Source organism: Panicum virgatum, chromosome 9N (genome assembly GCF_016808335.1).
Source record: "Panicum virgatum strain AP13 chromosome 9N, P.virgatum_v5, whole genome shotgun sequence".
NCBI classification, from domain to species: Eukaryota; Viridiplantae; Streptophyta; class Magnoliopsida; order Poales; family Poaceae; genus Panicum; species Panicum virgatum.
The window spans coordinates 52,441,537-52,465,529 of record NC_053153.1 but is presented as its reverse complement, the minus strand read 5'-3'; the positions used below and the strand labels follow the sequence as shown (position 1 = coordinate 52,465,529).

Genomic DNA, 23,993 nt, shown 5'->3' with positions numbered 1-23,993 from the left:
GTCGCCTCTATTTTTTGATGCCTCGTCCGGTTCCGAAAGCAAAAGATACGATTTTGGTGTTGTGAGAAGCATGCTTCATATATGGGTTTTTGGGCCCTTCCTTGGGCCTCCAGTGGTCGCCTCTGCTGCATGCGTCCAAAGCGGGCCTTGGTCATCCTCCCCTCCACCTCCACGTTTCGCACCATCAAATAGGCCTGTCATTCGGGTAATTCGAAAATTTCGCGTCGGATAATTCGGGTTTCAGAAATTTCGAATTTTCAAGAATGCTACCCGAAATATGCTTTTAAAAAAGAACCTGACAATTCGGATACTCGAAAATTCGAGTTCGGGTATACTCGAAATACCCGAGAATCTAGAAGATGTTCTATGTGCATACATCTGCATCCAGGATTTGTGCCCATTAACCAAAGCCGCACAACAAGAAAATAAGCATACAAAACAAAGCCAGGAGAGTTTGCATCACATGCATCAAACAGGCCAAAAGGCGTGAAGCAACGAAAGAAAATAAGCAGAGCACTAGCATTAAAATAGATCGGCAGATCGACACCCATAGAATCTAAGATCCAACCGGCCTTAAGTGGACATTTAGTGGCATCACTAGGGGTGCCAATGGGTATCCATTAGCTGCCCCTTCAACCCTCTCTAGTTCAAAATTTTATACTAAATCTCCAAAACCATATTTAAATTTGGAAAATTAGTACAAAATTTTGAACTAGAAGGGGTTGGAGGGGCACCTAATGGATGCCAATTGGCACCCCTAGGCATCACATCGTGGACTTGTGGCCAGCCAGCACCGAGGCAACGAAGCTCGAGCAGCTGCTCCGGCACCTGCCATGCGGGGCACCAGATGCTGATGGGGATGGGGAGAGATTGAGCCGCCGCTGGCCTGTAGCTCGACGAGGAGGCAGGGGTAAGGACGGCGCCGCCGTCGGCCGTCGCACACTCGCTTTGCGGGCACCTCGGCCACCTCCGCCTCGAGACGAGGATGAGATGCGCGGCGGGGCGCCGTGGGGGGTCTTGTGGCTAGGGCGCTACTGCGCTAGGACTAATTTTCGGGTTGTTCGGGTATTTCGGGTACTGTGGCCGTAACGATCCAGCCCGGGATAACGGCTAAGATCTACTCTGCACGTTGAGTAAACCACACCTGCTAAATAACTCTCTTGCGCTTTCGTCCTCGCTTCGCGCAAAAGGTTGCAACCAGAGTTATTTACCTTCCCGAGACCGCCCTTTTAAGCTGATTCGCTTGCCCTTCCGTTACCAGTACGGGATTTTTTTCGCGTGCTACAATAGAGCTACAATACCGCGCTACAGTACCCCCGAAACCGGTCCGGCCCAACAGTGGCCCATGGCTGGGTTGTTACGGTGGCCCAATACCCGAATTACCCGTACTAATTTCGGGTACCGTGGGCTGAAATCCGAATTAGAGTTCGGTTTTTTCAGGCTCGAATTTTTTGGGTTCGGGCTCGAGTTTTTCGAATTCGGTCTTCGGGTTTCTGGTTTTCTACCCATCCATTTCATCAAACTCCCTCTTCTGCCTACATTGCTGCCTCGGGGTGCCACATAGTGGGTGGGACGTGGGATCGGCATCCTACGGCTATTGGGTGGGTCAGTAATTGCCCACGAGCTAGTATTTTCATTTTAAAATAAAACAATATAAATTCAAACTCAACCATGCATAATGCTCTACCTCAAATGCTCAAAATAGATTTAGTAAAATTGAATCTGTGATGAGATGAGCAACTTTGGCTTAGGTTTTTCTGACCGTATTTGAATGAATTCAAACATTAGCTGAGAGTTTTTGACATGGCACAAGGTGTTGTATGTTACATTCATGAAGTGTTGCGATCACACTGAATATGCTACCATGCTGGTTATAGTGAACTTTTGCAAGTATTTGTTTGTTTCTTTGATTGCCTCCAGTGAGGCCGGCACTAACCCTTCCAGTCTTTCGTGTGACGATTGCCTCTCTATCTTCCTTCCAAACATATATGCAATTTGTTTACGCTGAATAGCGTCAGTTGCAAGCGAAGCGACCAATTATCTAAGGTCATTCTCAATGCAAGTGTCATAAATTTCATTCTCATTAAATGACATGTCATATAGGAAAAAGTGATGACATGACATAAAATTTAAGAAGAGAGAGAAGAATAGAGTTTTATGGAGATGAAATTTGGTGTGAACAATTATCAAGTGCCATGAAACTGGAATGAATACTTGGTCATTAGTACCATCAATAATTAAATGCGACAGCTTATCTAGGAAACTGTGTGATGAAACTATATATTGAGGGAGGTGATTTTATTTTAGTGTCAAGCTGACATGACACTTTTGATAAATGTGTGATGAAACTATGCATCAAAATTGGCCTACATCTGAGGGTGTTAGACGAGTTCATCATGCTGGATTGGGTGGGAGGCTGGGAGCTAATTGGAGTAGGCGCCCCCACCCCACCCCGGAGGCCCGGAACCAGCAGCGTGCGCCCCCCCCCCCACCCCACCATTGGAGTAGGCGCCCATATCGGCACTGCCACCGTCGCCACTACTTTGATTATTAATTACTGTCAAACGAAGTTAGTTTACAAAACCAACTTCAAAACCCCGCGCTAGTGACCTTGAAGAATTTAATGAGGTATTTGACCTCACGATTAGAAGATAGTTACTGTAATATTATTGTAGCAAATCATCGATTAATTACCGTCATTAGATTCGTCGTGAAAAATTACACCCATTCCTAAAAAGATTTTGCAAATAAACTTTATTTAGTACACCATGTATGCGAGATTTCTTTTCGAAAAACATACAGCTGGAATTTTTGCACATCCAAACAAGGCCCATGTCGGGCAACGGACCTTCCGCCACGTCAGGGAGCGGTTCTTCACCGGCAACGCGTCACCGCCTCACTTTCTACAGGCTCCTCTCAGCAACTTGCACCATATCCTCATTTTGTCCTACATCAGCTTCCTGGTCAGCAACTTTTACTCCCGGCTCAGTTTCTGCCGCCTCCATCGCCGCCGCCGAACCGAACGTGCTGCCGTGGCTCCTGCAGCTCACGTCTGCGGCGGCGGCGGCGGCAGCGGCCGCGGGTTGCTGTGGCTTCTGCAGCACACGCCTGCGGCGGCGGCGGCGGCAGCGACCGCGGGTTATCGCTAATTTCCTCTTGCCGTGATTACTGATTAGGCTTCTCAGTATGGCCCACAAATCAGTATTGGATGGACGAGGCACCAGGAGGCCCACCTGTCAGTGTTCTGGGGGCACGTCGCCGAGTCATATGGTGACGTGCGGCCTTGCTGCTTGGCTTGGGCAGTTTCGACTTTCGACTTCTTCCAGAGTTCGGGCGGCGAGGTTGGAAGGGTGGGGAGGAGGCGTGAGCGCGAGGAAAGTGGGGATGGAGAGGCTTCCGATCTCGATTACCCCGGTTGCCGAATCGAGAATCTAATTCGGTTCCACTCAAAGCCTCAGATCGGATTCCAACACCCCAAATCGGCCCCCTGCTTTCCCCAAATCGATCGTCTTTGGGGATTTTGTTTTTTTTGGGCGATTTTTTTGGGGGCACCGATCGGATCGGGCTGAGTTGAGTTGATCGGGGAGCGATGCGAATCGAGGAGCTTCCGGGCGATTCCGGAGGAGGGGGCGGGGGAGATGTTGGGGAGGAGCTTCCGCAGCTGGGTCGCGGGGATTGCGGCGCCGCGGTGGGGGAGGGTGGGGTGGTGATGCGGGTGGCCGTCGACGCGAAGCGCGCGGCAGTGGGCGTCGGCGCGCGGATGCTGTTCTACCCGACGCTCTGCTACAACGTCGTGAGGAATCGGCTCGAGTCGCACTTCCACTGGTGGGATCAGGTCGACGAGGTGAGGATTTTTTCTTCTCCTTTTTGATCGATGTTGTTGTGGCTGCTTTGCTGATCCGGTAGCTTTGTCCGATCTATTATTTGGTTGCTGTGGGATTTTGAGTTTACTGTGCGTCGGCATCGGGCTTCGTACTGGAATGTTGCTTGCTTCTCCTATGGTAAGGCGTGGCAGTTTCCCGTCATGGTTTTTGGTCTTTTAGGTTTTGTTTTTCTCCTTCTTGGCATGGTGATTTTCTTCTGGCTCTGGATTTCATTTTATGTTTGCTGATAAGTTCTGAAAACACAAAAAACTCTGCTGCCTTTTCCTGTTTCAATTCACTCAGAATTTCCGCAGGTTCTCCTCTAACTGCCTTCGATCTTTTTTGGTTGGATCAGCATGTTCTGCTAGGTGCTGTTCCATTCCCTAGCGATGTTCTCCGTCTAAAGGAGCTTGGAGTTTGTGGTGTGGTGACACTGAATGAGTCATATGAGAGGCTTGTTCCCAGATCGCTATACGAGGTTAGTATATTACAACTGACTGGTCGAGTGCATCCAATTATACTGTTCTGCAGCCATTTTTTTTGGTGATATATTGGTTGTTTGGTGGATTGTGATCTCATGGTATGATACTATGATGTAGTTGTAATAAACCAAATAGTTGGTCAGATTAATTAGGACATGATTCTAAGTTTAACTTTGAGGACTTTTAATCTGATTTTCCTACAACAATATTGTGTTGAATGTATGCAAACCATCAAGTGCAGCTTTGTTGGTTGGTTCCTCCCATCAGATCCTGTGTATGATCAATTCCTGAAGCGTTCATGAGGGATTCTGTTTGTCTGATTGAATGATGAATTGAGATTGTTTGGTAGACTGGTCTTTGAAGTCAACTATGGTGGTAATTGAGGTGGATTGTGGAGCTGATACTGATAACTGGGAATTAAAATTTCCTAATATAGTGCAGTGGTTATGGTTATGAGAACAATAGCGCTGATGCTGCAACATCATTGATTTTTTAGAGAAAACATTGTTGATTAATAGATTTTTATTAACAATCTGTTGTATTGTTCTCCTTTGCACCATTTGGACTACTGTATTCCTTTACATGTTATCTGTGTTTGATGTGAATTCAGATGTTGTATAGGGTGGCGATAATTTACCAATTGCCATGATATGCTACTATGCTAGTTATTTCTTATTTTTGTCTGTTGTGATCTCTTCTCGGAAGCAATAAGTAATCGGATAATATTTGTGATTTTAGGTTCATGGAATCGAAAACCTGGTGCTACCAACAAGGGATTACCTTTATGCACCTTCTTTTGTGAACCTTTGTGAAGCTGCTGATTTCATCCACAGTAAGAATCTTTTAAAAGAAATCTCCTTATGTATTATGTGAAGGTTACAGTTTTTTGCTGGATTGTTGAGCTGAACTCAACACTTGTGATATGACAATTCAAACTCCTTTTTAGGGTGCTCTGAAGAATAAAGTGCTCCATTCTTTTCTATATGATGTTTTAGGAGTGGTAGTTCTTTCTTATTTGATATCATCTTAATAGGAGTTAAAAGACGTGGTTAAATCTCCCTGGATTTCCTTATTTAGTGTATGGTACGATAGATGTGCATGCTAATTAAAGATTTAGGAGACAATTAGACAAATCAATTTGGTGAGGTAGTAACTTGAATGTTTAATATCAGCATGTGCACATCTTCCAATTTTCTTTCTTATTTTCAAACAGAAAAGAACTGAGAATGTGTTATGGTTGTTGTTGGATCGAGGGATTGGGGAGGAAGTGAGGGGCTACTGCGCTACAGTACCGTGGAGCTACAGTTCACGCGGATACTGTTCACAGCAGTGCTACGGCGGCGGCTAGGGTTGTGGGGGCGCTAGGAACGCCGGCCGTGGGGCTTTGCCCATGGCCGGCAAGAGAGAAGGGATTTCCTTCTAATCTCTTCCTTCCTTAGATTGATACATCTCCTCTCCTTATATAGAGAGGTTTACTTGATCCCTAAGCAAGCGACTAATTAATCCTAATGGGCTAAGGCCCAATAGGCCCTTGACTCCTCTAACACTACACCCCACCTGGACATGCCGCTCGTCCTCAAGCTGCAACCTAATGATGACGCTGATGATTCGACTCGATATAAACCTAACACCTAAAAATAAGCCTTTTACATCTCGGCTTATTTTATTATTCTCAACCTGAAATAGACTAGGACTCTTTATTTTTGTGGCCTCCTGAACAGAAGGTGAACACCATCTACGAACCGGACCTGTACGTCTATAGCCACCTGGATCCCAGGGAGACCATCGGAACGAGAGGGGAGGACAGGTATGGCCTCCGGAAACTAGTCGCAACAGCGACCAGCGAAGACGTCCTCGTGGCGGCCGGTGACGGAACGTGATGGCGCTAGGCAATGTGCCTCCGCCGATAACAAGGAGGAAAGCGTCTCCCCTATCGCTGCTGTAGAATTGGAGTTCGCTACCTTGCGTGAGCTTGAAGACAGTGGCGAGTTGGCGCGAGCACTGGTGGCCGTCCGACGGGGCGAGGTCGCGCCCCCATTTGCCGAGGTCGATCGCCGTCAAAGCCACCTCGTGCATCTCCAAGCGCATCTTCTGCAGCCGGCACCGCGCTAGGAGGCCGCATGCTGCAGCCTGCAGCCGCACCGCCGCCGATGCCTGGATGCCATCCACGCCCCTGAAGAAAGCGCGTGCGCAGTGCTGTTGCGGTGGCACGGGGCTGGTGGCGGTGAACGGCGGGATTGGCGCAGGAGGGAAGGACAACGGCGCCGGACTGCTGCTCTCCGCGGCAGCCAGGAGCCCGCAGGCTGGTTGCGGGACTTGCGGCGCGAAGAAATCCTCCAGGATAACTGGATCTAACGGCAGAGGCGGTTGCGTTGAGGGTGATGGCGTGCCTTTGACTGCCGACAGCCGCGTCAACTGGTGTGAGGTCGCCGCGATGGAGGAAGGCGGCAGGCACTCAACCGGCGCAAGGGCTACCGTCGGCGGCCACCCGGGTGTGGATGGCGGGCACACGGACGGCGACGGCGGCGACCACATGGGCGTTGAGGGCGGCGACCACATGGGCGTTGAGGGCGGCGACCATACGGGCTTCGAGGGCGGCCACGCGACTGGGGCCAGGGCCGCCATCCGTGCGGAGAAGTCATCCACCTGGCGCTGCAGGCCGTAGATTGCCGCTGCCAACGCCGCCAATGCGTCCGTGGGCGGCACAGACTGCTGCGCAGGCAGCGGCGGCGTGGCGACCGTGTCGGTGTTGAAAACTGGCGGCGCGGTGGGTGAACAAGGGCCAGCCATGGCCGCCGTGGTGGGGAACATGGACGGCGCAGCAGAGTGGCAGATCGGGGCCTGATCTCTGATACCAGATGTTATGGTTGTTGTTGGATCCAGGGATTGGGGAGGAAGAGAGGGGCTGCTGTGCTACAGCACCCGCGGAGCTACAGTGTCCGCGGGTACTGTTCACGGCAGTGCTACGGCTCTGGCTAGGGTTGTGGGGGCGCTAGGAACACCGGCCGCGGGGCTTTGCCCACGGCCGGCAAGAGAGAAGGGATTTCCTTCTAATCCTTCCTTAGATTGATACATCTCCTCTCCTTATATAGAGAGGTTTACTTGACCCCTAAGCAAGCGACTAATTAACCCTAATGAGCTAAGGCCCAATAGGCCCTTGACTCCTCTAACATAATGTCTATGTTTTATGAACTGCATTGTTTTGTATACTAATCTACGTGAAACATGGCTAGATAATAATATGATACACTTTGTTCTTTACCTGCATTCAGTTCCTTATTGAGTGCCCTCTCATTTTTATCCTGAAATTTGTCTTGAGCATATAATAGGAAACCTATCTATGATTCTGCCTAACTGGAAAAAGTCATAAGTAAAAGTTCATCACTTCAATATATTTATCTTTTCTCTTACCTTTCCTTTAATTTTCTGATTTGGAGCATGGTTTAAATGTTTAATGGTTTTGTTTCAAATTTATAATACTTGAAGGAAATGCTTTATCTGGGAAGTTGACTTATGTCCACTGCAAAGCTGGTCGTGGACGTAGCACTACGGTTGTTATTTGCTACTTGGTATGTCAATTTGCTCTACTAAATATTGTCATTCACTTGATTCTGTAATATGAATAATGTTGTGACTAACTGACTATGCTCTCTAGGTGCAATATAAAAATATGACTCCTGCAGAAGCTTATGAACATGTCCGCTTGCGTCGGCCTAGGGTGTTATTAGCTTCTGCACAGTGGCAAGTAAGTTTCACAAATTTTTCTCTTGCTTGCATACAATTGTGTCAATAGTTTTTTTTCTGAACACTGTTTACATAGAAGAAAAAGGCTGTCAGGTATCTGTTGGGCTCATTTTAGTCATGACTTCTCTCAGTAAGCTATATTGCTTGCTAATTTAGGTAATCTTTTAGTTGTTTCTGGGAAATATAGTTGGCAGAAGAGCTTTGTATGTTTCAATACTCCATTTTTAATCAATAGTTAGGCCATCTGCCATACTGTCAAGATTCCTTAAGATGTTAGATGATATTTTAGTAGATGAGGAGGTCCTCAAAGCTTGGTGATCGAAGAGTTCAATAAACAGCATTTGACATAATTGTGTGTTCTTGGCAGTTTTCTGCTGGAACTGCAAATATCATTTCATGACTCATTTATCATTTTTTTTTCTTTTTGTTCGTTCAAGATACAATTCGGAAGCATGTACCTGGATATTTTCAAAGGATTACAGCATAAGCTGATATATTAACCGATCTTGAACAAATGTATGATCGCTTAAAACAGAGCGGGTGGTGTTGAATAGGCATTTAGCTTGTGCTCTGCTGGTGATGTACCAGTGAATGCACCACTAATTCTGTGGTATTGCTTATCTTATATTATAGGCTGTGCAAGAATTCTACCAACTTAGAGTGAAGAAAACTGGGAAGTCTATTTGCCTCGACAATCCTATCATCAAGCCACCGTTGTTCCTTGCGTCTCGCAACCTTGTTGCATTTGATGACAGCGCATTTGTGATGGTCTCAGAATCAGACCTAGAAGGGTATAATGCGGATACGTTGGCGCTTAATATGGGCAGTGGATTGTGGGAGATAAGCTTAATATACCGTGTGCAGTTTGCTAGCAAGGCAGCTTTTGCTGGTTTTTCATACCTGTGGCTTCGATGTCGCGCCTGCAAGGAGGCTCTACCTGAGAACGTGGGGAGAGAGACCTGCTCTCTTGAGGCAGAACAGATGACAACTGGGCATCCCTGTCTACTGCAAGGTGTCGTGGTTAACCCATGATTGTCTGAGTTCTCTTGTGTTTTTGCATTGCTCGTGTGCATATTAAAGAGAAGGACGTGCAATGTGGGTCGGTAACTCGTGTCTGCAGCAACCAAAGAGTGAAGTTGCTCGGGTTTGTATATATATCATGTAATAAGTTGACTGCTACATGTATATTATGTTAAATGAAAGGCGTCTCAACTTGCTGACCAAATGCGTTCCGTCAACACTGAGCAAAGCTGCCATGATCGGGCTATCTTATTTTGTGCTTGAATTGCAAGATACTAGTAATTTGATTTTTCTCGTCGTAAACAAGTCACCATGGATTATTGTTTTCTTTGAAGGGAATATATCTAGTGCAAACCCACCCTTTCGTGCCAACCATGCAAACTCTAATATGTGCAAACCCACCCCTTCGTGCCAACCATGCAAACTCTAATCTGGTCCACATACGTTGGTCCAATGGGCCACACGATGTTGCAAACCCACCCCTAGCTAGTTATTTGTTGATTACTTTACCCAAAGACCCCTAGCTATTTGTTGATTGCTTCTTTACTCAAAGATGTGTCAAATCTCAAATGTATGCATTTGGACTCCCCTTTGATCTTTGTCGATGTTTATTCCATATTGTGCTGCATCATAGATCAGAGCCTGCACATGCAAGGCTCGTGCGTGCACGTATCTTCTGGGCTCAGTTGGATTTGTTAAGTGAGCAGATCTGCCATTAGCCATAGTTGGCTTGTCATCTAGTACTTTTGGCTATTTCTATTTGTGGTTCTCGTGATTTTGTTATGTTCTTTTTTAAAGATAATGGTTTACCAATATATTAGTTGCTAATGTGCCCGTTTTTACACTCCTTTTTTTTATAGAAAATTGCTCATATATCACTCTTGAACCGTTTTTCATACAGACCTCACGGCCATCTGTGACTATTTATCTAAACATGTGCCACGCTAATTCACTAATAATAAAGTTGCCATGTACGATGACATTTTCTTCACACGTCACAACTTATGTTCTCCAGATGCGTGCTTGAAGGAGACATGAGCAGCAGAACTTGAAAAGATAAATGTCATTTTACCATGGATATTGGATATGTAAGATTAGGTATATAATTTTAATTATTTTATTTTACATTTATTTCCACATGTAAATTCCAGTTTAAGATTTTAAAGTGCATTTTGATCAATGTAGCGTGCAACCAAGCACGCTAAACCTGCCAAATGTCAATTGCCAACAAAGTTTTTCCTACCCTATGCTAGCCTGTGACCATGGGGCTGCCAAGATGGACCCACCGTCTGTCAACGGTCAACTCGGCAGTCGGCACACACATACAACACGAAGTGAGTAACGCTGTGACGGCGCATTTCCATTTTACATCTCTACCCCTACGAGAAATTCAAATCCCCAATGCGAACCTTCCAAAGTCCAAACCCCACCTCGCCGGAGCGATAGGCCGCCGGCCAGCGAGAGGACTCACTTCCGTTCCCCGTCACCTGGAGGCCTGCCTCGGGTGAGAGGGAGAAGAGGATGGAGTTCACGGAGCCTTACAAGCAGACGGGCCCATGCAGCTTCTCCCCCGACGCGCGCTTCCTCGCCGTCGCCGTAGACTACCGCCTCGTCGTCCGGGACGTCGTCTCCCTGAAGGTGCCCACGCCATCCCTTACGGATCTCCTTCCCCCGTCGATCTCATGGTTCGTGAGGGAATGCGGGTGTAGGGTTTGTGTTCCTTTAGTAATCGCCGAATCTGGAATTCTGGAATAGGGTAATGTGACATTGTGCTGCTCTAATTCGAGCTTGCGGGTCCATAGAATGCGCCTATTTCTGCCGATCTTAAGTCCCAGAGGTCAGGAGTAGGCTTTGTTTAGCTCAATTTCGTGGTACATTCTGGATCGAAGAATCTGCACCAAATGGTAAGGGGGGAGGGTCATGTTCGCCTCCGAACGGGCGTATCAGCTAGTATTTTGCACTATTTTATTCGTGAACTGTGTTTATGATTTATATCAACCTATGCAAATTTTCAGTACTGTTATGGTTTAAATTTTTAAAAGTGGTCACATCATGTATATACCTTGAAAGTTTTCTATTTACCATATGGAGGAACTGAGGAGGTCAAGGTTTACATGAACTCATATTGCTATAACAAATGCATCCACCCTGACATTTGAGAAGCTACACTATATGCCTGAGCTTGTGTTTGTTTGAATTCACCTGTGCAGGTGGTACAATTGTTTTCATGTGTGGACAAGATAAGCTCTGTGGAGTGGGCTCCAGATTCAGAATATATTCTATGTGGACTTTACAAGCGGCCCATGGTTCAGGCCTGGTCACTGGGCCAGCCTGACTGGACCTGTAAGATCGATGAAGGCCCTGCAGGGATTGCATATGCTCGCTGGAGCCCTGACAGTCGTCATATACTCACTACATCGGAGTTTCAGCTTCGTCTCACAGTGTGGTCTCTCGTAAATACAGCGTGTGTTCATGTCCAGTGGCCAAAGCATGCTTCTAGAGGTGTTTCTTTCACCAAGGATGGGAAGTTTGCTGCAATCTGCACCAGGCGTGACTGCAAGGACTACATAAATTTGCTCTCATGTCACTCCTGGGAGATAATGAGTGTCTTTGCTGTTGATACAGTAGACTTAGCTGGTGTTGAGTGGTCACCAGATGATAGTGCTATTGTTGTCTGGGATTCACTTCTTGAATACAAGGTATGCTTGTTTTCTCCACAAATCCCTGTTACTGTTTATTTGACTTGCGACTATCAATTCACATGCCTGTCTCAGAGGATCATCTTAAGTCTTTAGTTATCCTCTTTCAGATGTATTCACGAAAAGCATATTTACTATAAGTATTCATCATCTTATATAGCACTTGTAGCTGTCGAATATTCGTTCTGCTAATTTAACTTCAACAAATTCGAATAAGGTGTCCGTTGCTTGTGAGTTACCTTGTTTGTCTCGTTCCACAGGGAAGCATATAATTTGCCTTTCATTTACATCCCTAGTGCCTCAATTAGTTAGTTGACACCTGACATTGTTGGATATGGTGGTCATATGCACATGATTGTTTTTAGTCTTGATGATTGAACTTTTAGTTTAACCAATAATCTCTTGCCAACTCTTATGAGGTCGTTTTAGTTTATCGTAAAATAGAACCAATCTGTTGTTTTTCCTACTTTAAACTGAGCATAATATAGTCATACAGAGATACCAACTCTTTATGTACGCCGATCATCTGAGGACAATGCCTGTTACAGGTTCTGACATCCTTTCTCCCCCCTCATTTACAGGTTCTGATATATTCGCCTGATGGAAGGTGCCTGTTCAGGTATCTAGCTTATGAAAGTGGGTTAGGTGTGAAATCTGTTGCTTGGTCACCATGTGGCCAGTTTTTAGCAGTGGGCAGCTATGATCAAGCAGTGCGTACTTTGAACCACCTGACATGGAAAACTTTTGCGGAGTTCACACATACAGTCTCTATTCGAAGTCCCTGTAATGTGGCTATATTTAAGGTAATCCTCTCATTTTCTATCATTAACTGTCATATTAGTGTAGCCGCATGGTCCAAATCTTCTTCTCTAATTAATAATCTTATTTCAAATTCTAACTGCCAAATATCAGCAGGAAGTGGATGACCCATGGCAGCTTGATATGTCAGAGTTATGTCTTAGTGAAGGCTTCTCTTGTAACATGCAAGACAATGGTGCTGGTGAGATTAGGAGTGATCATTCATGCTACTCCTGCTATTGTTTTTTTTTAAAAAAATTAGCATTGACCTTGGGGCCTTGTTTTTTTAAACATTTATTGCTTGATGAATTTCCTATTGAACTGAAGTTGGCTGTTGTGGTTCGATATGAAACAATCTTTAAGATGCTATATCCTATCTAATAGACTTGAAACTAAAACACTTGATGGCACATTCTCAGGTTATTTTGTGTTCCTGTAGTCTGTTGTAGACTTGTAAACGTAGTGCTCCTACATGTTCTCATCTGATTTGGCTATGCACTGCTGTACTTCTAAAGATATGTTTCCTTTTTATGGATACTGAAGTGAAGATGCTTAATATGGATCCTTTTATTTTCGTCAAATTGATATCACATTGTAGATTACAAAATGTTTCTTTCACATTGTTATGGCAACAAAATAATTGGATTATTTGTTCCATGTTATTTATAGAATGATTGATAGAAATCCCATACTGACTGTGATACCATACTTCTGTTGAAGCTATAGTAGCTTAAAACCATGTTGTTGATAACTGCAGTCTCCATGTTATTGTCCTCCTATCACACTATATGAATGAACCCATTGCAAATTGACATGTTGTGATGCCTTTAATTTTTGAACTTGTGCTTACATACTTGTTTAAATTATCTAATGAATATTCCGTTTTTGTTATCAGAAAATGGCACTGAGGGAGGAGGTTCTAGAGTAAAATATGCTGTGATGGATGTTCCCATCACCTTACCTTCCACGAAACCAGCTACTGACAAGCCCAACCCCAAACAAGGAATTGGTGAGCTCCTCTTGTGTTTTGCCACTTCAGCTGATGCTTGTTGTGATGTCATATTCATGCATATGGGTTATCAGTTGTTTCCTTACTTGATGACTAATGCACTTGTGTCTAGTATCATGAGCTTGTGATCTCTTTTGTTTCTAACAGACTAACACATCACTCGTCTTATTTCTTACTTTTAACACAAACTGCACTTGTAATCCGCAATTTGTCTTGAATTCATTTGTGAGTTCTTCTATTCTGCACAACATTTTCAAACACAATTGATGTTGTAAGTCCGGTGTATCATGGACAAAACCTGTAACTCGGAAATTGCATTCTTCAAGGAAAACACCTCTTTCTCACCTTCAAACATGTTGCAGGTATGCTATCATGGAGCAGTGACAGTCACTATTTCTTCACCCGGAACGACAACATGCCGACTGCTCTTTGGATATGGGATATCTGCCGCCTTGAGCTTGCTGCAGTGCTTGTGCAGAAAGACCCAATCCGCGCCGCGGCTTGGGACCCTACGTGCACACGCCTCGTTCTGTGCACGGAGAGCTCTCACCTGTACATGTGGACACCGTCCGGTGCCTGTTGCGTGAGTGTCCCCTTGCCGAATTTCCGGATCGTCGACTTGAAGTGGAATTCAGATGGGAGCTGCCTACTCCTGAAGGACCGCGAGTTTTTCTGCTGTGCTGCAATCGTATCTGCCCTGCCTGAGGAAGGACCTGATCAATCTGATGAAAGTTCCGAAGATGATGAATGATCTCTTCGTATGCGTAGCTTCTGCCTAGTGGAACTGTAACCAGCAATGGAGAGAGCTACATTGTATAAGTATGATATGCTAGCAGTAGGTGAATTTGGGGCACCAGCTACTGTAATCGGTGTAGGAGGAAAGATGAATGCTTCTTTCATCTCTAAACTCATATAGATGATGATGCTACCGCTCTAGGTCAAATTTCTGTGTATTATCTTCTAGATTTGTTGTACCTGGTCAATTCTTTTGCTGTAGAAAGTATGAAACAAATCTCTGCATATGAACGGTGCAGGACATAAGATGTACCGTCATGTTTTATATGCAAGTAAACAACAAAAATTGTTTTAAATATAATTTAGCTGGAAATCTACTTGCAGCCGGAGCACCGAGCACGTGCTCTTACTGCCGTTGGAACTGATCTCGCAGTAGTCTCATGGCGTGCTGCTAATTGTTAATCATAGCCTCTTAACTCCCTTTGAGTCAAGATGAACTCCTCTTGCCCTCTAGCTGCAACTAATCGTCCCACGAAAATTGCATGGTAATGGCAGATTACCACGACATATCCCGTCATCGGATTAAAAGCTCAATTGCCCCTAGCCTTATGGTCTCGGGTCAATCTCGATGCACAGTTTTGCTGTATTGTTTCAAAAGTCTACCATCTGTACTGTTTCAAAAGTCTACCATATCATCTTTTATATTGAATGAGACAGTATCTCGCTGTACAGTTAATACTATTGCATTGCACTGTTTCATAACACAGATGCAACATTTAATTCTTGCATGATGAAATGATAAAAAACGCCATGTGAAATTATGTAACCTTTTGTAATTGTATGTAAATTAAGTACTAGAACATTAGAGAACGGTAGCATACTAGAACATGACGATGTTGGCAAATAAAATGGGTTATATGAGGCCATCCATCGTATTTGAAGATTCACATAGGTAAATAAACATTGTCATAAAATTATATCAATTAACCTCAATATTTGTACAATATTAAAGAGAATCACATATATAAAAATGATTAAAGGGCGGGCGATTTGGAGGGAAGGGCGAGCAATTTGGCGCGTGTACCAGAGGCAAAAGCAGTTTCATAGGATGAAAGTCTCTCTTTTCTCTCTTTTTTTAATAAGCTTACCAAGTCACTAAAACTAATATCATAAAATAAAATCTAATGACAACGAAATTTTTACAAATCCGATTGAAACTGGACTGAAACTCTCATGAAACGTGATTGAAACTGGTCTGAGTTTCCCATCTCAGCACCATACGGCATCGGTGCCTCCACACTCCCACTGACGCTGCCGCAGCCGGTCGGCGTATTTGGCCTGCAGCTCGGAGTACGCGTCCTCAGCTGCGTACGCGTGGTCGTATCCGCATACTTTGTATATAAGGTCTGTCCCCGCCTCCGCCTGAGCTCCTCCATCCCCCCCTTCCAGCAGCCCAGCAGGAGGTGAGGAAAGGGGACGGAAGAACGCACACCGGGTCGGTGGCCCGGTCGGATCCACCCGCCCACGGAACGGATCGAAGCTACCGGCCTCACCTTCGCCGCGCCGAGCTGGAATCGGACACCGAGATCGGTGCCGATTCCGTGCCCCTTACCCGATAAGCGGCGGGAGGGTGGTGGCCCTGTCGATCTCGCCGCGGGAGGTGCATAACTACCTTCCGATTTGGGGGATTCGGGTGCGTGCTTGGGCTTGGTGTGGTGGCGTGGGCTCGCCGGCGGCGGGTGGCGGAGCTAGGGTTTGGGTTTGGGCGGGCTCGATGACGCGCCGGGTGCGGCGGAGGACGTGCAGGGAGAGGGAGGGAAGGGTGGTGCGGAGCTTGTCGCGCGTGGGCTCGGCGGGGGTGGAGGATGAGGAGGATGCGCCCGCCGCGGTGCTGGACTGGAAGGCGCTGCCGGACGACACGATGCTGCAGCTGTTCTCGCGGCTGAACTACCGCGACCGCGCCAGCATGGCGGCGGCGTGCCGGGCGTGGCGGGCGCTGGGCTCGTCGCCCTGCCTGTGGAGCGAGCTCGACCTCCGCGCGCACCGCTGCGACCGGGAGGTGGCATCGTCGCTCGCCGAGCGGTGCGGGAGCCTGCGCCGTCTTCGCCTGCGCGGGCACGAGGCGGTCGAGGCCGTCCCTGGCCTCCGAGCGCGCGGGCTCCGCGAGGTGGTGGCCGATGGCTGCCGCGGGCTCACCGACGCCACGCTCGCCGTCCTCGCCGCGCGGCACGAGGACCTCGAGCGTCTCCAGATCGGGCCAGACCCTCTCGAGCGCATCTCCAGCGACGCCCTCCGCCAGGTCGCGCTCTGTTGCTCGCGTCTCCGCCGCCTGCGCCTCTCGGGTCTCCGTGAAGGCGACGCTGGTGCCGTCGGAGCACTCGCCCGCAACTGCCCTCTCCTTGAGGACGTGGCTTTCCTTGACTGCGGCACTATCGATGAGGCTGCCCTCGCTGGCATGCACTCTCTCCGGTTCCTCTCCATTGCAGGATGCCGAAGCCTGAAATGGGCTACTGCATCCACCTCCTGGATCCAGCTTCCCTCCCTTATTGCAATTGATCTCTCCCGCACTGATGTCCCCACAAATGCTATCTCTCGCCTCATCTCCAACTCCAAAACCCTCAAGCTTATATGCGCGCTCAACTGCATTTCTGTCGAGGAGGAACTGGTTCAAGATCCTTCTGTATTTAGAAACACCAAGGGCAAGCTCGTGCTAACTGTTAAAAGCCACATCTTTAAATCCATCGCCGCCATGTTTCCTGGTGTGGATGTGAAAGAGCAAGAGGTGTTCAATCAGTGTAACTGGAGGCACAATGACATAGCTGGTGATACAATGACCTGGCTTGAGTGGATCCTGTCGCAGTCACTTCTGCGAATTGCAGAGTCCAACCCACAAGGCATGGATGAGTTCTGGCTGCAGCAGGGCACCGCACTGCTGCTTAGACTATTGAAGAGTTCGCAGGAGGATGTGCAGGAGCGCGCAGCTACTGCCCTTGCTACATTTGTAGTTATGGATGATGAGAGCGCGAATGTGGATCCTGCAAGGTCGGAGGCGGTGATGCTGAATGGAGGCATCCGAATATTACTGGACCTTGCAAGGTGCTCAAGGGAGAGTGCACAGTCAGAAGCAGCGAAGGTAATAAATTTTGCTCTGCCTTTTTTGTGTTCTCGCATTTACCATTTTCTCACATTAGTTAGTGTCCCCATGCAGGCTATTGCCAACTTGTCAGTTAATACCAAGGTTGCCAAGGCAGTTGCAGATGAAGGCGGTATAACAATACTCACTAGTTTGGCTAAGTCGATGAATAGGCTTGTTGCCGAAGAAGCTGCTGGTGGCCTTTGGAATCTCTCTGTGGGTGAAGACCACAAGGTTGTTATTCTTCCTATGCTGATTCTTATTGCCTAACTTCTGATTGGGGTACTTCTGGTAATAATTTGTTGGTATCTTCAGGCGGCTATCGCTGTATCTGGCGGTATCAAGGCCCTGGTCGATCTAATATATCGTTGGCCTGCTGGAACTGATGGAGTTCTTGTATGAAACCTTTAATTGTCAATTTCTTGAATTTCCAATTTCACTTGCTAAGTAGCTGATACAATTAGTCTATATATGTTACTATTTGTTTTTCTTTAGGAACGTGCTGCTGGTGCTCTTGCAAACCTGGCTGCTGATGACAAGTGTAGCTTGGAAGTTGCAAAGGCTGGTGGTGTCCGTGCTTTGGTTACACTTGCTCGATCATGTAAACTCGAAGGTGTCCTAGAACAGGTAAAGCGCAGATCACACCTTCATTCTTTTTTCTTTTTTCTTTTTCTATACGACACTATTACATGTTTATTGCTCTCTTGCTATTTGTAAAATAAGTTCCACAAAACCAGTATGATGTGAATTCAAAGCACGGCTAGTAGCATGTGAGCTCTCATATTTAGTTCTACCTTCATAGCTACTCTCTCAGCCCCAAATTATAGGTCTTTTTTTCTAGGTGCATAGCTTTTGCGATGCACCTAGATATACGCAAAACGACCTATAATCAGGAATGGAGGGATTATACATGTGCAGCTGGACATGTTACACGTACCATCTGCATCCTATTGTTATGTACTGAACTTTTGCTGTGCCATATGAGAAATAAGCTGGCCATGGGATGGATATGTCTCAATAAAGACAGCACTAGCAAATGCATGTGGTTATCATTTCCAAGGTTTCATTACTGTGCACCTGAATACTAGCCATCAACCTATTGCTTGCCTATTTTTTTTTTTTGTACACCACATTTCCGGTCATGCATGCTGCATTTATCAGGATTTGGTGAAGGTTTAGCGTAAATTCTACTTGAGATGTTACCAATGAGCTTGTTTGTGTTCTTTCATTGTATATTCCATAATTCATTACTTTTGTCCTTATCAAGAGGGTCAAACTCCTGTAAACTCATCAAGACTACTAAGTTTGGTAGTTTGGTGACTAGTATGCCACGTAATTTTGAAACACAGTTTAGTCTAATGTATCAGGATTTAGTTTTAGATGCTTCGAGCTTTAATGTTAGATTTAGGCCTTTTCTATTTGCTTTCAAGACACTCCTGTGACATTTTTATGTAGAAGCTCCCAGCTTATTGCTTTGTATTTTTAATGCCCAAAATCTCTATATTTTTTGCTCTCTTGTTAGTTTCTAACTCTACTCTTCTTATATGTGTAGGCTGCAAGGGCTTTAGCTAACTTAGCTGCACACGGAGACAACAATGACAACAACGCTGCTGTAGGTCAGGAAGCAGGTGCTCTGGAGGCACTAGTGCAACTAACAGGTTCTCAAAATGAGGGTGTAAGGTATGCTTCTCATTTATTTGATATGCTCCGACTTTCATGGCCTTCAAGTTTTAATGTTTGCATTCTGCCTGAATTGTTCGCCCGAATCTACATTAATGTTGCGTAATTTTTATGTATCAATTAGACAAGAAGCTGCTGGTGCTTTGTGGAACCTGTCATTTGATGACAGAAACCGTGAGGCCATTGCTGCAGTGGGTGGTGTTGAAGCTCTGGTAAGCCCTTTCCCCCCACATCCTCTGCACCTCATGCCATTTGGTGACTATTACCTGTTAAGTGGTACATTTAAATAAAAACATACCTCTGAAGAGGCTCTTAGACTAGGGAGTGATGCGGACTGCTGCTGTCTTAATATATAAGAATTATAGTAGGCTTGAGTTATTTGGTTGCAGTTTGTATATAAGAATTATCTTGAATTTGATGGTTACGTACGGGGGGAAAGATACTAAACCAATACAAATGAGAGAAATAATTGGTAATACTACTGGCGTGCCTAAGTATTCCTAGGAAATCTTCTATCCCATCCCTTGCAAATTTTCAGATAACGACTTCTGTTTTTTAGGTTTCCCTAGTGCAACAGTGTTTGAATGGTTCAGAAGGCCTTCAAGAGAGAGCTGCTGGCGCATTATGGGGCTTATCTGTTTCAGAAGCAAACAGGTTACTTTAAATGTTAACATGCTCTCAGCAATTTGTTATTTGCTATTGCTGTTTCTGATCATATTTTATTGAGTTTACTTAACTTTAGAAGTTTTCTAAAAGGCATTACCATTCTCGTATAGTTTGTACATATATGCTAAATGAGAATGAAGTTTACATAGTTTTATCCCCTTCACTTTACTAAACTATATGCTGATGAAGTACATTTGCACCTATTACTAAATTGTTTTGTTTCATGATATCCTTACAATAGATCCTCTTGCCGATAACATGTGTAAGTTATGAATATTCATGGAAATTTCTAATTAACCTATGTTGATAAAGCGGTGAAAGGCAGCTTGGGTTCACTGGCCCTTTGATTCATTAAGGGCCAATTAGAAATCTAGTAAAAATTAACATTTATTGATCCATTTCACTGGCCCTTTGATTCTTTAACCTTCTTTGTGCCAATCTTTTAGTCATTATTCGATCCCCATATTATTGGTGATAATTTGAATTTTCTTTATATTGGTTAGTATTGCAATAGGACAGGGTGGTGGAGTTGCACCTTTGCTCACATTGGCACGCTCTGAGGTTGAAGTAAGTTCCATTTGCAATTTATGTAGCCAATAAGTTTGACAAATTTCGGTTCAAGTATTTATACGTTCTATTAATGAAGAATTTTTAATTGTGTATGAAAAAGGCCTTCTGTTGGCACCAGAAAATATTATCACGAGACTTAACTCTATGCTTCATGCATTAATCAGAATAATGCTCAGATGGATACATCATTGCATATGTTGATGAGATAAGTTTGTGTTCACAATTCATTAATATTTTAGGTTCTAACTCATGTGCATGATATATGTTTTGTATTTTTTTTAAGTGACTTTAAATTTGCTGCATTATAGGCCCGTCATAATAGTTTTATTTGTATCCCTCCATATCTTGAATGCTTGGAAAAATTGCTAAGGTTGGCTTGCAAAACACGTGCAAGTTCAAATTTTAGTTTAACTGCCTTATTTCAAGCAAAGCAGATCACTTATTTCAAGCTGACTTTAAATTTGCTGCCTTTAGAAGCCTGTTGTGATGTTGTTTTATTTGTATGAACACATCATTCCCTCCATATGGATGACTTGCAAAACATGTGCAAGTTCATTTTTTTTAAATTTTAACTGGCTTATTTCCAGTAAAGCAGACGACTTAATCAGTGCCCTCAATTTCTTGTTAAGGTTTGCTCCTACTTTGGGGTGTTAAAGTGATTTTATAGTTCTCATAATTTGTCAATTCTCAATTCTGTCTTCTGGACTAAAAGATGTTCCAACTTAGAAAATTACATTCTGTTCCACAGGATGTTCATGAGACAGCTGCAGGGGCACTGTGGAACCTTGCCTTTTATTCTGGTAATGCCCTCCGCATAGTTGAAGAAGGTGGGGTACCTATTCTTGTAAGCATTTGCTCGACATCAGGGTCAAAAATGGCCCGCTTCATGTCTGCACTAGCCCTCGCCTATATGTTTGATGGAAGGTATGCTTTTTATTGACTTTTCTCAGTTGATTGCTTCACATGTTTTGCCTTTGACATTGAAGTCTGGTATTTAGTTCGTACTTTGTGTAGTTGAGCAAGGAATAAGCAAGCCGACACTTTAAGTTGTGTTGAAGTACTGATTTAGGCTTCAAAATTCTGTATGTTTTATTGATATATATGATATACTATACTGGTAGTATATCAAAAATTATTGTATCACTTTATGATTTCTAGGCTTGAGCTGATACATTGGCTTATGGAATAGTTGTTTGACTTCAATCAAGAATTTGTATACATTGGCTTATGCAATAGTTGTTTGATATATGATATACATTGGCTTGCGATGATATATGATATTTTGCATCAGAACTAGTGTATTGTTTTATCAAATAGACCTCCATTTTATTTGTAATAATTTGAATAGAAGTTAACTATAGATGCTGATACACATGCAATAGTTGTTGCAGTAATCTGTTTATCAAGAATTTGGTAATTGCTATCTCTGTAAAAGATTATCTTAATGATGTATATACATATGACCAGATGGTCTAAATTTGAACCTTTTGAACTGACAGAATGGATGAAGTTGCTTTGGTTGGGACATCCTCAGATAGCAGTTCCAAAAGTGTTAATGTTGAGGGAGCTAGAAGAATAGCATTTAAGCATATAGAGACTTTTGTGCTCACTTTCTCAGATCCACAAATGTTCTCTGTGGCTGCTACCTCCTCGGCACCAGCAGCGCTGTCTCAGGTTGCTGAAGTAGTGTTCATACATGAAGCTGGACACCTGAGATGCAGGTTTGGCTCTTCACTTAGTTTTAAACCTTTATGAAGTTTAGCTGGTTATTCTTACTCCGAGCATACTGAGTTTTTTTTTTTGATGTCTCATATTTGTCGCATGCATCTTATTTTGATCTTTTGTCATATATGTAGTTAGAGAAACATAGTAGTACTGATACAGTGCTCACTTTTTTCAGTGGTGCCGAGATTGGTAGATTTGTTGCCATGCTTCGGAATCCCTCACCAATTCTTCGTGCTTGTGCTGCCTTTGCCCTTCTTCAGGTTTGTTTCTTTTATTATCCCTTCTCAACATCTAATGCTGTATTTTTTTAAGCCTCTGTATCTAGAGACATGACCTGTATTTTATTTGGGGTAGTAAGAAATTTCCACAAAGATGTATTCGAGTCCATTTGATGCTTTGGGTGTTACCTCTCTGTCCGTTAGAAGAGCAGTTTTGGCTGTTTCTGTTTGCAGTGATATTGTTATTACTATTTCTTTTATTTGTCAATATCTTGTATAGTAATATAAAACACACGATTCTTGTCACCCATTTTGAATCTGCAATTGAAGATAGGAATTGAGTTGTTATGGTAAGTTAACACATTTCGTCATTAAACCATGGATTTGATTCATCACATCCATCATTATGGTATACTCTTTGATCGATATAGTGCAACCCAAACCAATCCCTAATCCTTATTTTAAAATTTTGAAAGTTCTTAATAAGCCCCTTCGATATTTTGAATCTAAATACCTAAATACTAAGAAAATTCTCAAATGCGCACAATGACTATTCACAGCATCTACAGTTTTTTCAGCATCCAGTAGTGTTTTTTTTCTCTTCCCATGATTCTGTCATTTGTCAGTTCCAGGTTCCAACCTTTGTATATCTTCCTTGTGATTGATATTTTTTTGTTTCATTTCGGTTACGCCAATGATTGATTACCCATGTCTATACTTGGCTTTACAGTTTTAACTACTCATTTTCATATATGCATCTTTCTCCTATGCTCTTGCTCTATAACTTGTATATCTTCCTTGTGATCTGATCTGATGGGTACTCTGAAATAATGCAGTTCACAATCCCAGGAGGTCGGCATGCTGTGCACCATGCGGGTCTCTTACAGAAAGCAGGAGCAGGTAGAGTGTTGCGTGCAGCAGCGGCAGCAACAACAGCTTCTATTGAAGCTAAAATCTTTGCAAGGATTGTCCTCAGGAACTTGGAGCACCATCAGTCAGGAACGTCAACATGAATGCACAGGGGAGGCGTCCTCCCATCCTCCAACAATGGCGCCTTTGTTGAAGGGCTGAAATGCTGCGTGACCAGTGCAGAATCACATCTTAGCTTGTGCAGACAGTGACTAGAGGAACCCATGCCAAAGGAAGCCTCACAGCCACCAAAGGAAGAGCCCCACAACCGTGAACTGACCTAATGAAATCAATTCGGTGGCAGCCTTTATTCCCTTGCTGATGTTTAAGGTTGAGTGTGCAATTTTCTCGTGATCATTTCGTGTGTACAAGTAGCAACTTAAAAGAACTTTAGTGTCGATGAGAATTATGAACCGGCATATAGATTTAAGTTATGGATATTTATCATTTGTTGATTAGTGTTGAGGTGCGTGGCGACTTGGGCAATCCGTCCTGTTGCAACATACATGTAACTTTGTAAATGTACTGATTGTTGTTATATATTTTCTTCCCCATGATTGATGGCTGTGCATTTGTAGAGTAACAGTGATTTATTCTGTTATAGATTTAAGTTATGATATTTTCCATTAGGTATGCAGTTCATATCATTGAGAGCACCAGGCCGCAGAGACGAGAGGGCCACCAGCGGAGGGCTGGACGAGGAGCAGTCGGGGAAACTGCTCCGCCTGCCACATGCTTTGCA

The 23,993-nt window shown here is 44.5% G+C and overlaps 3 protein-coding genes across 6 annotated transcripts; all 3 read left to right on the top strand.

Moving 5' to 3' along the window:
* Positions 1 to 3,297: 3,297 nt before the first annotated feature.
* LOC120688175 (phosphatidylglycerophosphate phosphatase PTPMT2-like) lies at positions 3,298 to 9,314 on the top strand. Its single transcript, XM_039970350.1, has 6 exons — positions 3,298 to 3,844; positions 4,219 to 4,341; positions 5,084 to 5,177; positions 7,832 to 7,914; positions 8,001 to 8,090; positions 8,723 to 9,314. Exons 1-6 carry the CDS (start codon positions 3,590 to 3,592, stop codon positions 9,119 to 9,121), a joined length of 1,044 nt encoding a protein of 347 aa, XP_039826284.1. The 5' UTR covers positions 3,298 to 3,589; the 3' UTR covers positions 9,122 to 9,314.
* A 1,144-nt stretch (positions 9,315 to 10,458) lies between these two features.
* LOC120688174 (WD repeat-containing protein WRAP73-like) lies at positions 10,459 to 14,711 on the top strand. Of its 2 annotated transcripts, none has more exons than XM_039970348.1 (6): positions 10,459 to 10,747; positions 11,320 to 11,808; positions 12,390 to 12,611; positions 12,721 to 12,808; positions 13,502 to 13,615; positions 13,978 to 14,711. In XM_039970348.1, exons 1-6 carry the CDS (start codon positions 10,631 to 10,633, stop codon positions 14,364 to 14,366), a joined length of 1,419 nt encoding a protein of 472 aa, XP_039826282.1. In that variant the 5' UTR covers positions 10,459 to 10,630; the 3' UTR covers positions 14,367 to 14,711. The 2 variants fall into 2 exon arrangements, with proteins under 2 accessions (XP_039826282.1, XP_039826283.1); XM_039970349.1 differs by having other exon boundaries at positions 12,724 to 12,808; positions 13,978 to 14,637.
* Positions 14,712 to 15,771: 1,060 nt separating this feature from the next.
* LOC120688173 (protein ARABIDILLO 1-like) lies at positions 15,772 to 23,810 on the top strand. Of its 3 annotated transcripts, none has more exons than XR_005680996.1 (12): positions 15,772 to 17,483; positions 17,559 to 17,717; positions 17,799 to 17,879; positions 17,979 to 18,110; positions 19,036 to 19,163; positions 19,288 to 19,375; positions 19,723 to 19,817; positions 20,333 to 20,396; positions 20,500 to 21,323; positions 21,899 to 22,120; positions 22,300 to 22,384; positions 23,179 to 23,810. XR_005680996.1 is itself a non-coding variant. In XM_039970345.1 (12 exons), exons 1-12 carry the CDS (start codon positions 16,125 to 16,127, stop codon positions 23,353 to 23,355), a joined length of 2,766 nt encoding a protein of 921 aa, XP_039826279.1. In that variant the 5' UTR covers positions 15,773 to 16,124; the 3' UTR covers positions 23,356 to 23,810. The 3 variants fall into 3 exon arrangements, 2 of the variants coding, with proteins under 2 accessions (XP_039826280.1, XP_039826279.1); XM_039970345.1 differs by having other exon boundaries at positions 15,773 to 17,483; positions 21,148 to 21,323; XM_039970346.1 differs by lacking the exons at positions 21,899 to 22,120; positions 22,300 to 22,384; positions 23,179 to 23,810 and having other exon boundaries at positions 20,476 to 20,592.
* Positions 23,811 to 23,993: the final 183 nt, after the last annotated feature.

What these genes read in the sequence shown, in the direction of transcription:
- LOC120688174 (XM_039970348.1), top strand. Translation starts at nt 10,631, where the DNA reads ATGGAGTTCACGGAGCCTTACAAGCAGACGGGCCCATGCAGCTTCTCC. An exon ending in GGGACGTCGTCTCCCTGAAG is followed by an intron (nt 10,748 to 11,319) that starts GTGCCCACGCCA and finishes TCACCTGTGCAG; the next exon opens with GTGGTACAATTGTTTTCATG. An exon ending in GTAATGTGGCTATATTTAAG is followed by an intron (nt 12,612 to 12,720) that starts GTAATCCTCTCA and finishes GCCAAATATCAG; the next exon opens with CAGGAAGTGGATGACCCATG.
- LOC120688175 (XM_039970350.1), top strand. Translation starts at nt 3,590, where the DNA reads ATGCGAATCGAGGAGCTTCCGGGCGATTCCGGAGGAGGGGGCGGGGGA. An exon ending in AGCTGCTGATTTCATCCACA is followed by an intron (nt 5,178 to 7,831) that starts GTAAGAATCTTT and finishes TAATACTTGAAG; the next exon opens with GAAATGCTTTATCTGGGAAG. An exon ending in CGGTTGTTATTTGCTACTTG is followed by an intron (nt 7,915 to 8,000) that starts GTATGTCAATTT and finishes TATGCTCTCTAG; the next exon opens with GTGCAATATAAAAATATGAC.
- LOC120688173 (XM_039970345.1), top strand. Translation starts at nt 16,125, where the DNA reads ATGACGCGCCGGGTGCGGCGGAGGACGTGCAGGGAGAGGGAGGGAAGG. An exon ending in TCGAAGGTGTCCTAGAACAG is followed by an intron (nt 18,111 to 19,035) that starts GTAAAGCGCAGA and finishes TTATATGTGTAG; the next exon opens with GCTGCAAGGGCTTTAGCTAA. An exon ending in TCTCAAAATGAGGGTGTAAG is followed by an intron (nt 19,164 to 19,287) that starts GTATGCTTCTCA and finishes TGTATCAATTAG; the next exon opens with ACAAGAAGCTGCTGGTGCTT.